Source organism: Theobroma cacao, chromosome 9 (genome assembly GCF_053813885.1).
Source record: "Theobroma cacao isolate CCN51 chromosome 9, ASM5381388v1, whole genome shotgun sequence".
Lineage (NCBI taxonomy): Eukaryota > Viridiplantae > Streptophyta > Magnoliopsida > Malvales > Malvaceae > Theobroma > Theobroma cacao.
In genome coordinates this window covers 153,163-166,420 of record NC_142647.1, presented here as the reverse complement: position 1 = coordinate 166,420, position 13,258 = coordinate 153,163, and the positions used below count along the sequence as shown (strand labels likewise).

The 13,258-nt window shown below is 36.0% G+C and overlaps 2 protein-coding genes across 3 annotated transcripts; one reads left to right on the top strand and one right to left on the bottom strand.

The window, feature by feature from the left end:
* The first annotated feature begins 236 nt into the window (after nucleotides 1–236).
* Nucleotides 237–4,230, top strand: LOC18587571 (DUF1997 family protein, putative (DUF1997)). Of its 2 annotated transcripts, none has more exons than XM_018127185.2 (7): nucleotides 237–475; nucleotides 601–861; nucleotides 1,336–1,444; nucleotides 1,898–1,943; nucleotides 2,338–2,423; nucleotides 3,483–3,541; nucleotides 3,904–4,230. In XM_018127185.2, the coding sequence occupies exons 1-7, from the start codon at nucleotides 411–413 to the stop codon at nucleotides 4,001–4,003; spliced, it is 726 nt and encodes a 241-aa protein (XP_017982674.2). In that variant the 5' UTR covers nucleotides 237–410; the 3' UTR covers nucleotides 4,004–4,230. The 2 variants fall into 2 exon arrangements, with proteins under 2 accessions (XP_017982674.2, XP_017982675.2); XM_018127186.2 differs by having other exon boundaries at nucleotides 240–472.
* SKB1 (SHK1 binding protein 1) lies at nucleotides 4,169–12,847 on the bottom strand. Its single transcript, XM_007011425.3, has 23 exons — nucleotides 12,502–12,847; nucleotides 11,803–11,920; nucleotides 11,128–11,237; nucleotides 10,336–10,425; nucleotides 10,175–10,240; nucleotides 9,798–9,877; nucleotides 9,632–9,707; nucleotides 9,383–9,469; nucleotides 9,089–9,173; nucleotides 8,908–8,999; nucleotides 8,786–8,821; nucleotides 8,434–8,502; nucleotides 8,213–8,281; nucleotides 8,009–8,062; nucleotides 7,832–7,906; nucleotides 7,526–7,618; nucleotides 7,319–7,422; nucleotides 6,878–6,926; nucleotides 6,696–6,782; nucleotides 6,502–6,607; nucleotides 5,439–5,526; nucleotides 4,685–4,778; nucleotides 4,169–4,563 (listed from the first exon to the last, which is right to left on the bottom strand). The coding sequence occupies exons 1-23, from the start codon at nucleotides 12,640–12,642 to the stop codon at nucleotides 4,480–4,482; spliced, it is 1,953 nt and encodes a 650-aa protein (XP_007011487.3). The 5' UTR covers nucleotides 12,643–12,847; the 3' UTR covers nucleotides 4,169–4,479.
* Nucleotides 12,848–13,258: the final 411 nt, after the last annotated feature.

The window sequence follows — 13,258 nt, the reverse complement described above, 5'->3', positions numbered from 1 at the left end:
AGCAAAGCTTTCTAGAAACTCATATACCTAAAAGAATTGTTGGTAGAAGCAAGCAAGACGTCCATTAATGTCTATAAATGAATAAAGACGTGCATCTTATTACCTGAAGCAAGTCGTTCGTGTGTGTGTGTGTGTATATATATATATATATATATATATATATATATATATATATATATGTATATGTATGTATATTTGTACTATTTTGGGAAAAGGTTTCACAGACTTACACAAGTGAACGACACTTGCAATAAAAATAAAAAAATCCCGCGAGGCCGACAACAACTTTCTCTGCAGGACAAAACGCAAAAGTGTTGCTGCTGACTTTGCAGATTGCACTGTATAAGTAAAATAACAAGTGTCAAATCTCAACTCAGCTTGTCCTTTTGTTTTGAGGCTAGTAATTGGGGATGATGGCTACGGTAACTGCGAGCAACACCGCAAGTGGATGGACCTTGAGCAGCAGCAGCAGGTTGTTTGTGTTAGAGCAGTACTGTTGACTGTTGAGATTGCTTCTTATGTGATGCTAATGCCTCATAAAGTAAATTATTACTACTAATTCCTGCCTGAAATACAAAACATGCTTTCTCTCTGTCTCAGACTCAGGAACGCTACTCTCCCCGACCAACTACACCTGCATCAAGTTCAAGCCAGTCATATTGTAGCCTCAGCTAATGCAAAGCAAGCGAATTTGTCTGCCTCAAGGATCCAAAGAGTTGAGCTTCCGGTTTATGATGACACTTCCAAGGGCCGCCAAGCTTATCATATTAGCCACTTTTTAAGCCACCCATCTGGGATCCAAGCAATATTAAACACTAGTGCCTTGCAAAACTTTCAGTATCTTGACACCAATGCATACAGGTCAACTTCCTTCCTCCCTTGTCTCATTCTCATACTGCTACTGCTACTATTTATTTGCCATCATCATTCATGTTCTTCTTCCTCTACTACTGTTCCACCCCATTGCTGTCTAGGCAAAACATAGTATCTCACTAAATAAATTTCCATAACAAAGATGATAGAAACCCTTTCTGGCTCTGCCTCGAAAGTAAATGTTAGGAGATTCACTTCCCGACCCTTGATTTGGAAAAATTATATATTTTTAAACTCCACTCTTGTTGTATTCAGTCTATGGCCTGACAATTTTTTTTTCCTCGAAAGAAAAGGAACTGATTTTTAATGAATCCGTTCCAAGTTACTTTCTCAGTCATCCTAAACCATTAACCTTAGAAAATTCTTGAACCTCAGGTCTTAATAAGGTTTGATGCCTTTTATCTCCCATCTTCTTTGTCTTTTCAATAGCTGCAGAAATGATTTTTCTTGCCTGCTGTGCAGGTGCACACTTCCAAAACTTGCCTTCTTCAACTTTGAAGCAACACCTGTACTTGACTTGCGAGTGATCCCCACAAAAGAAGATTGCACTGTGGAGTTATTTTCTTGCAAGGTGAGCTTCTATCCTCTATTTAGATATTGTAGAAGGTGGGTGTAAAAAAATCTATCATCTGGTGATTTACCCATGAGCATTGAAGCTCCAGTACAAAAGTGAAGAATGCCCAAAATTTGAACAGATCAACCTATGAAAATATTGTTGTACGGAAAGACTTCTTTCCTCAATCAAGCTGGTTTCTGCTTGCTCACAACACAAAAGAATACACATAAATAAGTGACACTCAACAACAAAATGCCAATTTTTGCTGTTGTGCTTGTTAGTTTATGATTATGATAAGAATGACATATAGTCTATTTTCACTGAATCCAGAATCTAGTGATATGCAAATGGATGACATAAATGTAGATCCTTGTTAAGTATTAAAAAGAAAAATGAAGGTCATTGTTAGTCATATTCTGTTTGATGGCTGCTGAAAATTTTATACGCTTGTTGCTAATGTATATGCAGTTCAAGGGTTCAAAAGTTGTGGAACGCCAAAATGACTATTTTTCAGGTACTTATGGCCTTTGTATATCTTTGGGCTTATATAGCTTTGGTATTCATTAGAGTGATAGATGTTGTGTATGAAGTAAAATCAATAGGTTTTTTCATAGTGCTAAACCTATTGTTGTAAAAACCAGATTGCATGTATTTAACGGTTGAAAATTATTTTGATTAAATGAAGTAATTTTTGCTTTACACTAGGCAAGATTTCATTCAATTGTATCCTTATTAACCATGTAAGCTTTTTATTAGAAATTGGAGGGCCTATCAAGATTTTTCTTGTCACTAAATTAATTATGAACTTCCGAACTTGTTTTTAGGATTTTCAAGAATCCATGTTATGCCATATAAAATGAGTATTTGTTACTAATTTATCACAATTAATGTTGCTTTCAATTTTGCAGCTTCTATGATAAATCATATTACTTGGGACACAGATATTTCTGAACCATTTTTGGAGGTTAATGTCAAGTTGAATCTAAGTCTTGAGGTTGTTATCTTATTTCCTTGACAGATCATGACAGTAATCTGAAAATTACATTTTGGTTGCACCCATTGACAAAGCATTGTTCTCTAATATCAACATGCCATGCTTCTCCTGGTTCTTGTGTGGTCCTGAGATGCTGCCACATTGACAATGTATAAGAAATTGTGAAATTGTCTTCCAAAGTCATTCAAGTTTTGATAAGGAGGAGAAAGAGGTGGAGGGAAGGAAAGTTGAGAGAGGAGATAGGAGTGAGCTTTTTTCTCTTTCTACCATGTGCTTGGTAGATAAGATGGAAAAGTGGATAGATAGCAAAACATTTTTCCATTTATGGCACATTTGGTTCATAGAATGGAATAGAAGGGGGATGACATCGCAACAATTTTCTCTTTTCACTTTAGTCTCCTACCAAGTGAAGGCTTATTGTTGTTGCATGACAAAAGTCTCATGCATGGGTTGAGTTCAATTTTCACTTAAAGTGACAGTCGACAAGGGAGGACCTGATCAACTGTTTGAGCTTTATAGTAGTGAATCTTGATGGATGTATTCAGTTCACTGAGCTTTATAGTAGTGATAGATTGGGTTTTTTCATTCTCCCCTATGCAGCCATGCTCTAGTTCTATCTGCCAATATGAAAAGTTTGGTCTAGATCCAGCTTCTCGACCACAGAGGAAGCAGACTACGTCAAATACACCCGCTTCTTCAACTTGCACTTCTTCGGTTCAGTTTTAATGGAATTTCAAAGTATTCAGGGTGTTGGTGTCACCATGATTTTGGGGCCTTTCACCAGATACTTTTACTTCACAAGTTAGCTCTAATCCCATTAAGTTGGGATGGGGGGCTCATATGAGTCGAGTTATATTTTTATTTCTGAAAGTTCGATTCTGGTCATATTTTTGAGAACAGCAGCATGATAATATGATGGTGTTCCTGTTTTAAACATGTTAGTGTGCTGAAATTATTTGCTTGTACATATGTTTATCTCATCTTTTCTCTGCCTGGTATTGAGCTGCTTAGTCTTTTTCACTTTGATAACATACAAATGATGCTGACCTTTGTAAACAGATTTACACACGACCATTTACTTCACTGCCAATTTCAGCTGTTGAGCGTCCAGGAAATCTGTAAGTATTTTTGGTTTAATAAAATATGAGTTTACTGGTGGGATGGCGTAGTCTATGGATTTTGCCATATAATGCATAGATTATGTATTTATCAACAAGATAGATACAGCAAGAAATGCAGATGTTCATTGCAGTAATCACGCAGATGCTAGGATTATGTATATGTATTGTGGAGTGGATGCACATCATCAATTCAAAGAACTTGTGTTTTGGGGGGTTGCAAAAATGAAGTAGCTTCTCTATCTTAATACAATATATATATATATATTTCATGAGTAATTAAGTTGCATAGAGGCCGGTCAAGATGAAGTGCAATTAGTAGGAATATGGGATGGATTTTCATTTGTATCTCCCATGAACAGAATGATGCAGGCTCTCGTGGATGGACTTGTTCCTTCGCTTCTTCAGCAGCTAGTGCAAGATTACAACAACTGGGTTCATCAGCAACTTCAAAATTCTTGATGAATTTGGCAACTAAACCTTTGACGGACCTGTCAACTGTTTTTTCTTCTTTGGGATTTGGATCAATGATGCCATAAAAGATGTGATTTGTTTTAATCATCTTAAAGGTCTTTTTCTGTTTGTAATAATTATTTACATAGATAAACAGGCAAAAGGCAAGCAGGGCACTGATAACTGTCTGCTGTATTCAGAAAATGGCCTAACGTCATTCCATCCACTTCAGGACACTGATAATTTCTTTTAATCATCTTAAATGGCCAAACGTCATTCCATTGTACTCTGAAAATGACATCACAAGCACCATTACACCATGTAACTCCCCCAGGACACTGATAACTGTTGTGCATTCACATCTACTCGAGGCTGGAAAACATAGCCTTTTTTTCTCTCTTAGGTTTCCAAGATCATGCCTCTGCTACTTTGACATGTTATGAAGCGATACATCTTCCCTCCACCCAACTGGAAGCGAGCTCCCTCTAAAGGCCCACCCAGTACGACCGACCATTGCTGTTGTGAATAGGCGATGGGCAAGGAGACGTCACACACCATTCATACCAAACCTGCGCCCACCCAATCAATTACACTTTTAATTTTACAACAAACTAGGAATTCAGGCTTTGAAAATAATAAATCTAATATTAGAAAAGGAAACTCATAATAATTATAGACAAAATGACTCACCTTGGTAGAACCACAACAACGCCAAAAATGTACTTCTAGCGGGGAACCAGGCTGTGCACATATTGGTTTCCTTAGTGGGAAAAATATTGCAAACCTTGATGGAATCAAAACACAAAACCCAAAATTGTCAATTTCGGGGAAGCCTTGTTACAAAGGAAAGAACATCCAGTTTTTGTTTTGTAAAAATTGGATATAGAAGATAATGCATCTCATATTTTAGTAGGCTCATTAAGTTTAAAAGCTCTGTATAGGTGCTAGGCAGTTCAATGGTTCTGAATTTTAAATAATCTTAAGTCTTTGTCTCATTCTTGCCACCCCACTAAGAAGCTTTAGTAAATATCTTTAACAACAAAAAGGAGCAAAGACTGTAAAATAAAAGAAAACCACCATCGTTCTAGTGGTCACTCAGCAAAAACAAGAGATCCAGTTGCTTATGTTTAGGGCTATCCATACTTCATGCTGCTGAAATGTTTGCTGAAATTATTACCCAACCCAAAGTCATATTTGCGGTTCTTTTGTGGGACTTATTTGCAGATGTTTGCAAGATAGCAGATCAGATACACAGTTCCACAAAGTTAAAAGGCAAACAATGGTTGCGTCAAAGTTTGTCAATTTATTTTCTCAATATTGCACTGGCTTCCTCTAACTAATTATGCAACTTGAAAATGTCTGATTCCATATTTCTTCTAAGATAAACAAGCTTCAAACTTATGAGCCCTTCACACATGAATTCAAGAAAAATAGAATTGCATACCAGCTGAACATGTTTGGCGTGGCCATTGATGGTTCAATACCAAGATGTACATCTTTGTAGAGTGTTGCATCAAAGTAGCCAGCAAATCCTTTAATCAGGTTTGCAGACAGAAGTCAGGTCCAAAACTTATCACATGAAAATGTACTATGATTTTCATTTAAGAAAACTGTTTTCTGTAAAATTAACATGCATGCAATTTTGTAATCATGAGTAAGAAAAACATTAGAGTATAAGTAATTGGTATCCAATCTACTACCAGAATTTTCAAGGCAGTACAAGGTCGGATGCTAAATCCTAAAGCTTCAATGCCGGTATTCATCCAACCATTTCTTCTCAATTCAACTTTAGATTGTGTGTGGCTTATGAATTTAAACTCCACCACAAACAAATATACCAATACCTATTTATCTTCTTTTCTTTCCCAGATCCCTGTAGGATGAGATAAATTATTCACGTCTATTGGTGATTCTACTACCTTGCTTCTATACTACATCCCACAATGCTACTATAGGTAATGGTTGAAGGATTTTGCACCCTGTAAAATGCTGCTTCATTCCACATTGTGACTTTAGCATCCATCACCAACATAAAGAAATCACTACCAATTATCAGTTGCATATAATTACATACTAAACTAAATATGAAGTACTATCCACTAGTGGAAAACTAACATTTCTAAAGTTTCATCAAGATTAAGCACTTCATAAGTTTAAAGGACTGCTGTGAACCTAGTATTGTCAACCTGAAAATAGTATAATATATCAAATCTGTGACAAACTGGAATATTATCATAATGCAAATAAACATTTATAACATGAGGTCATAGACAACAAGAGGTAAGGTTCTCATCCTGTATTACTATTTGCTACACTTATTTTTAAGATTATTCCATTTTTTGAAAGAACATTTTTAAGATTATTCTTGAAATGGACAGAGATCCAACTCATTAAAATAGTGTAAACCAGACTCCACGAAAACTCCAAAAAAATGATGATCTATGCATGATATAGTTTTTCTACAACATTTATTGAAAGGAAATGAAATAGACTTTATTACTACACACCATGTACAATGGCTGATCCAGTGTCTCGTGGTATTACAAACTGAAGCTTTTTGTAACGTTGATTGCTTTTCTTAGTTGAGTAATCTGGATGATTAAATGTAAATACCTGTACAAGGAAAAACAAAAAGACAGGTTAAAAATAACACAATTCTGGTGTTTCATAAGCATGCAAGACTCAATAAGTGGAAACCCACAGGTTTTGAAGGAGCAAGCTTGGCAATACTGTGCATTTTGACGACATAAGCAGTTTCAAAGTGGACAATATCTTTATGTGACTTCACCTGTGAAAACAACAAAAAGGAAAAAATAAGTTTTTTGAAGACAAACTTCAAAAGAACATACCAGGAAATAGTATAGCATATATACAAGGGCATACATCATTATATAGCTTCGAAGCAGTGATTGGTTGGATGAAACTTGTGTACCTGAGAGAGGCATATCACAACAAGATGCATTTCAGATTTTTCAGTCACCATGACTTCATGATTTTCAGTTATTGTTACTGAACTTTACTTAGTTTGTTGGTGACCTTCGCAGTTGACATGGTTCCTAATATGGTTGATATGCAAGTTAACAGAATGACCCAATTGGTTATAGAACCAAAGGTTACCAATTGTTAAGAATTCAAATTGAGAAAGCCAAGTGACAGTGACAAATCTGGTGACCTCTGATATTGTTATCCCAAAATTTCAGGTATTGATCTCTACCTACATGAGGTTCGGCCTTAAGAAGCATCGATAGAGAATTCAGCTGAATCCTCCTTCGAAAAATGAATTATAAATTGCCACGCTGCTTCATAAAAGAAGAATATACATACGATGAGGGTATTGAGATTCCATCTTGCTTCAAAAACCGTTGGGCTCCATCAAGACACTCAGGAGACAGCTCATTATCACCAAAAGATCCCAGCAATTCACTGACCTAGATACCAGCATAGTAAAGTCAAAGAATATGAAAATGTAAGAAAAGGCAATATGAGAGTAAAAAGTGAAAAATAGAACACAATGTATAAATATTCACGTACCAGGATGTCAGCTTTTTCAGGAGCATTCCAAAGACGCATATCACAAGACACTATGGTAACAACATTTTCCCACCCTTCCAGTTTAACCAAACTCTGTTTAAATAAAATTGAAAACTAAATGAATGTTCAACAAATTTGGACAAGGAAAGAACAAAAAAACAGTCCACATTTCTAATTCAGGGCATCCAAAGTAATTATCCAGGAACAAAAGTCATACGCTGCCAGCATAATGTCTTAGCAAATTATCAGAGCATTATCTGCAGAGTATCACAACTTGAAACATAATAACTAGAATCTGCATCTCACATGAAGCGTGACCACAGCATTTGGATTTTTTTCCACAGCATAAACTTTAAGCTTGCGTCCAGTTTCCTCAGCTGCCTATCAAACCAACAAAAAGAATATCTTGTGATGATGCACATCAGAATAGAAAGAAATTGCATAAATCAGCATGCCCATTCTGCAAAAGACACAGGAATTTACCTGTAATGATGCCCTCACAAGGGGTCCTCGTCCTGCTCCCACAACCATCAACACCTTCCACAAGTAGAAGACACACCAATATCAAGAATGAGAAATCTTGTGAGCATCAGATCCATGAAAAGCCAATATGGAAACAAGATGATCAGATGTGATACAAAACAGAGAAATCAGAATATTATGATTTGTGATAAAAAGGTAGCTTACAGTGGTTAATGTTGATGCTTCCCCATCAGGGACCCTGTCCAGTAATGCTTTACAGATTGCCCTTTGATACTAGCAAAACATAAGCACACCTCTGTTTAGATTGCAAAATATGAAAACATAATAATAGATAACTACTGCCACCAGTCAACACTATAAGATGAGTCCCACCAACAAAAAAGTTATTAAACAAATTATTTTTAAAGGAACAAAACAGTATTTACCTGTATATATTTCACCGAGTCTTTCTCAAACGTTTCATAGGTCTGAGCCTCCAGATTATCCATCAGAGGCTGCATTGAAATAGCATAATCAACCAACCTTTAACTGAAATAATAATAATAATATTGGCAAGAAATTTGCAAAAGAGTAATGCTATTTTGTCCAACATTCGGACCATCCAACTACTCATAAATGGCATATAAGTGATAAATATATGGGCATTTATTTCTTGTGAGTAGTCAAAAATCAGACACTCTAGCATTTCTCTTAGCAGAAATAGAAAAGAAATAATATCTGCAAACACAAAGGGAAAGCTTGTGAATCAGAAGAGAAAATAAGGCAAAGAAAACTCACTTGCAATGGAGCCTGTAAAAAATCCCTATAACCAAGCTGACATATGAGAATGAAAGAGTTAGAAGGCAATAGCACAGAATTAACTTGCCTTGATGTTTATTCAGAAAGAGAAAGAAAGAGACCTCAATACGATCTTGCTCGGAGAGTGGTTCCATCCTTTGATAAAGATAACCGACATAATCCAAATATGACCTGAGAGGATGTCTTTGCATACCTGCATTTATGCAAGATGAAATGGAGCTTATTCAACATCAGACCCCCCTGCCACTCAGCAAGCTATTCTGACAGAAGATAGGAACTTACTGTTCACATTGTTATCAATATGATTAGCAGCTGCGCCTGTAGTTGCTCCAGGAATACCATGCACAGGTTTTCCAGAAATAACCATCTGTCAAGACATTTTCCAAGAAAAATGATAGGTGAATTTTCAAAACAAATAATAATAATAACATAAAAATCTAAATATCACAGCATAACATGCTACGGTCTAAAACAAAGCAGCAAGCAAGCTTTTACATTGGACTGCCAGGAAAAAAACTAAAAAAAAAATCCTCAAATGACATAAAAATCAAATAAGATTGCACCTGGTTCTCATACCTGTACAGAATGGTTAAAAAATCCAGTAATTAGCTTCTGATGGCGCTTTGATAGGCATGGGTAACCTCGTGCATTTTTCAGGAAAGACTGGAAAAGGTAGTACATTAAAAATCCAGGGAAACATGGAATAATCTGTACTAAAACTAAATAAAATCTAAAGAAGAGTTTTAGTCTTATGGGATGGTGGGGTTGGAACTTAGCTCTTCTGAATAAAAAATAGCAGTAAATAGAACCTCATGGCATACTTACATCAGTATGTATTATGGCTGCTCTAACAGGCTCTCCAAACCACCGTCCAATTGAGTTTGCAGAAGGTAGTGTACTCCTAGAGTAAAACCAATCATTACTAAAACTGTTTGTTTTAACTCATAAGTCTGGTCAAATAATAAAAATAAAACCAATCATGGTAACTCACAGAATATCAAGGACAAGACACAGTTGACTATGGTGTTCACAGATTAGTCGAAATGAATTCCAAAGTTCCCAAGAATCCATCTGTGCAAAAAGGGGGAAAGGTAACTATTGAAAGCACATATGTTATACTCACTTCTTTGCAACCCTACTCTCTTAGTTAAAAATAACTCCAAAAAATTTATAGACTTGAAGGTTTTATGAGTGATGTAGACAATAGAATAAAAATGACAAGTTTTTTCTCAGACACATTTTATATATATTTTTTCTGGGAATTAATTGAAGACCAAGATAGAAAATAGTAAAAGGATAATCGCAGCATAGATCAATCCAGTTCATCAAGGGTAAGATGCCAGCACCAAGAGTAGAGACTTCACTCACCCAATGATCAGAATCAACATCCAGTGAATCATCATCACTTTTTAACAGTGGAATCCTTAGCCACAGCTTAAGTGAGGAACATTAAGAGCAGAAGCAATTATTAGAACAGGACACAAAAAATTAAATTGGTTCTGACTATAAATCCAGATAAAGAAAGCCACCTGCATATTGCTTAGGCCCTGCACAATCTGATTCACACATCGAGCATAATTAGCACAGGATGCTCCCTTAGGAGAAGGAAGAAGGCATGCCTACGGCAGATAGTAAAATGGAATATCATAAGATGCCGATCAAAGAACCAAAAATCTCTTTCAAGGACTAGAGGACACATGACATTTTGTCATGCATTTTACAACCATCAAGATGAACCCCAACATCTTATGCAACCTACTTAATGTTTTACTTTATTTTATACTAGCATTTGTTGTACTTATCTTTTATTTATATTTAAATAATAATTATATATAAATAAAAATGTTTTTGAAATATAAAATTTGAAGCATAAATAGTTGAAATTTTATAATATTAATATATAAATTACTCAATACTATTAGAATAAAGGACTTTTTTTAAAAAAATGGAAGTCATTCAATGCAATTAGAATCTTTATTTACAAACACCCTTCAAGGTGGTATATAGACCATGAAAACTTTATGAGATCTACAATGTTTGTGGTATTGTTAATCCAACTTTATAGTTCAATATCTTGTAAGCCAAAAAAAAAAATCCAACTTTAGAATTATGATTTAAAATTGAATGCTAATACAGGATAATTTATTCTTGGAAAATAAGGTCAATCCACAATTCATCACATTGTGAAGTTTGGTTTCAAAATAAAAGCATCAAATTACTCTTCAACTAATCTTGAACATCAGAAGCAAAGAAAGCTTTCTGCATGTCTCTGCAAGCAAAACCTTACAACACTACAAAATGCATATTACAATTATGCACACCTGTAGGGATAGATGAGCAGCCCATGCTATTTCTTGCTTCAAGGTAGTCTCAGAATCCCTCTGAAGGATCTCATCCTCTGAATCCAAGTCAATCCATGAACTGATTTTTCCTGGACAATTTCAAGAAGCTATTGATAGCATTTAAATAAATTTCGAGACTTTCACTAACAAGCTCAGGTTGATGTAAACATTCAATGGCTAGCAACTGCGACAAGTGAATCTAAAATCCTTACAAGGAGGTATGGATATAAACATATGGTTGACAAAAATGTCACACGAGTACCATTATTCACTTTATAAAAGCAACCATAAAATGGATAGAAAACAGATAGTAACTATCAAAGCTTGAGATTAATTACAGACATTCTGCCAACTTACACTATAAGTCTGTTTTACTTTGATCTAGGGGCTCAGTATCAGTAATTGCATTTCTTGAACTGACCAGGGAGTCACATTTTATTGTCCTTTTATTGCAAATGCAGAGTACTATTCTACTTGTTTTTAAGAATGGTTACCTTAGCTGAACAATTTGTCTACTTGTATTAGCCAGTGTTTTAGACTGCTGATATACCCAATGTCTTTCAACTACCTTAATCTCTTCACAATAAAACTTAATGACAGTGTGTTCAGAATGCCATGATTAAAATTCTAATGGATGCAAGTAAATGTTCATACCGACAACGTGACTGCTCCACTGGGCAGGAGTCAAAACTAAGTCCGACCCAGCAAATGGCAGAACATGAAAGCTATCAATGTCTACTTCCAACAAGCTGGGTCTATAAGTAGGATCCATCTGTGTAAATAAGTGGAAGGAAAATAAGTGCAGCTAGAAAATGAATAACATAAATAAAAGAATAGTTTCTTTTCCCCCCTTCATTTCAATCTTTCTATTTTTCTTGCTTTCAAAACAGACAAAAAGAAAAATTAGTATAGATAAAAAAAAAAGTCCAAATTGAGAACTAAATAAACAAAGCAGGTACGTAGCATACACCCTAAAATGGAAAAATTCAGAAAAGAAGCGAATTTTCTGTATGCGTATCATTCAAGAAATAATACTCGTAATTTGATATGATGAGAAGGGAAAATAAGGAGCATCAGGAAGGGGGAAAGAAAGAAATGTTGTTGACCGCCGAAAAGTGGAAAAAGAATCCAGTTTCCACAAGAAAGGCCGCCAAAACATGATTTAGGTGAGCCTTCTACCATTCACACACAAAAACGCCTGGCTAACTAGCCACCAGAAATGAGGAAATAACACAAGAAAAGTATGCATGGCTGAGTCTGAGCGTCAACCAAGATCTGAACGAGAATGCAGTTGGAGTGGGCTACTGCCTACTTGTTCAACATAAAAGAAAGAAGAAGAAGAAAGGCACAAACCAAAGGTGCCACAACAAAATCAAAGCCACCAGAGGAGATATTGGAAGACAAAAGGCGAGGGACGTCATCCTCGAACTCGGTCTCCACCCCACAGTACCTGGACTCGCTCTTATCCCATCCTCCTCTCTCTCCTAGAGGCATTTTCTCTTTTTTTTTTTTCTGTTTCTGTTTCTGCTTCTTGATTCTTGCTTCTTCTCTAAACCAAAATCTATTCGCTTTGGCTTTGGCTTTGCCTTAAAATTTGATTATATAGGAATAATAAGGAAATGAAGACACAAAGAATGTAGCAGAAGCAGAGCCCGGAGGGGAGGGTTTTGGTAGGGTTTCTTCTGTTTCTAACCTAGGTTATATATGTCCATGCTGAGCAGTGACCGCTGACTTGGTGGCCCAGTCAGCTGAGCCCATATCATAATACATGATCCAATAATTAGGCCCCAAGTCACCCAGAAAATGATAAGTATTAGTAGTAGTAACACTTATGGGCTTATGGCTTATTCTTCCTTTCTTCTCTTCGCAATGACTCTACTTGCAGGCAAAAACCTCTTATTTCAGGTATTGCTTTACATGTTGGACAACAAGTCATAACAATAAACATCCACGACCTTGGGAGTAGAATACAACTGGCTACTATCTTGTCAGAAGCCCATCTCAGGAGCAATCTCCCAACCTTCATCTGGCCATCAAGACCAATTGTTTTTAACCCAATTCGTTGATGTTGCCTTCTGGCTTTTGGTACTCGTCAACTCTATTCCTCAGA

Bases quoted from the DNA above. Each gene is read 5' to 3' on its own strand.
- LOC18587571 (XM_018127185.2), top strand. From the start codon at position 411: ATGATGGCTACGGTAACTGCGAGCAACACCGCAAGTGGATGGACCTTG. The intron at 862-1,335 runs GTCAACTTCCTT...CCTGCTGTGCAG, and splicing joins CTTGACACCAATGCATACAG to GTGCACACTTCCAAAACTTG. The intron at 2,424-3,482 runs GTTGTTATCTTA...CTTTGTAAACAG, and splicing joins AGTTGAATCTAAGTCTTGAG to ATTTACACACGACCATTTAC.
- SKB1 (XM_007011425.3), bottom strand. From the start codon at position 12,642: ATGCCTCTAGGAGAGAGAGGAGGATGGGATAAGAGCGAGTCCAGGTAC. The intron at 7,423-7,525 runs GTACGTGAATAT...GCTGGTATCTAG, and splicing joins CTGAAAAAGCTGACATCCTG to GTCAGTGAATTGCTGGGATC. The intron at 4,779-5,438 runs GTATGCAATTCT...GATTCCATCAAG, and splicing joins ACGCCAAACATGTTCAGCTG to GTTTGCAATATTTTTCCCAC.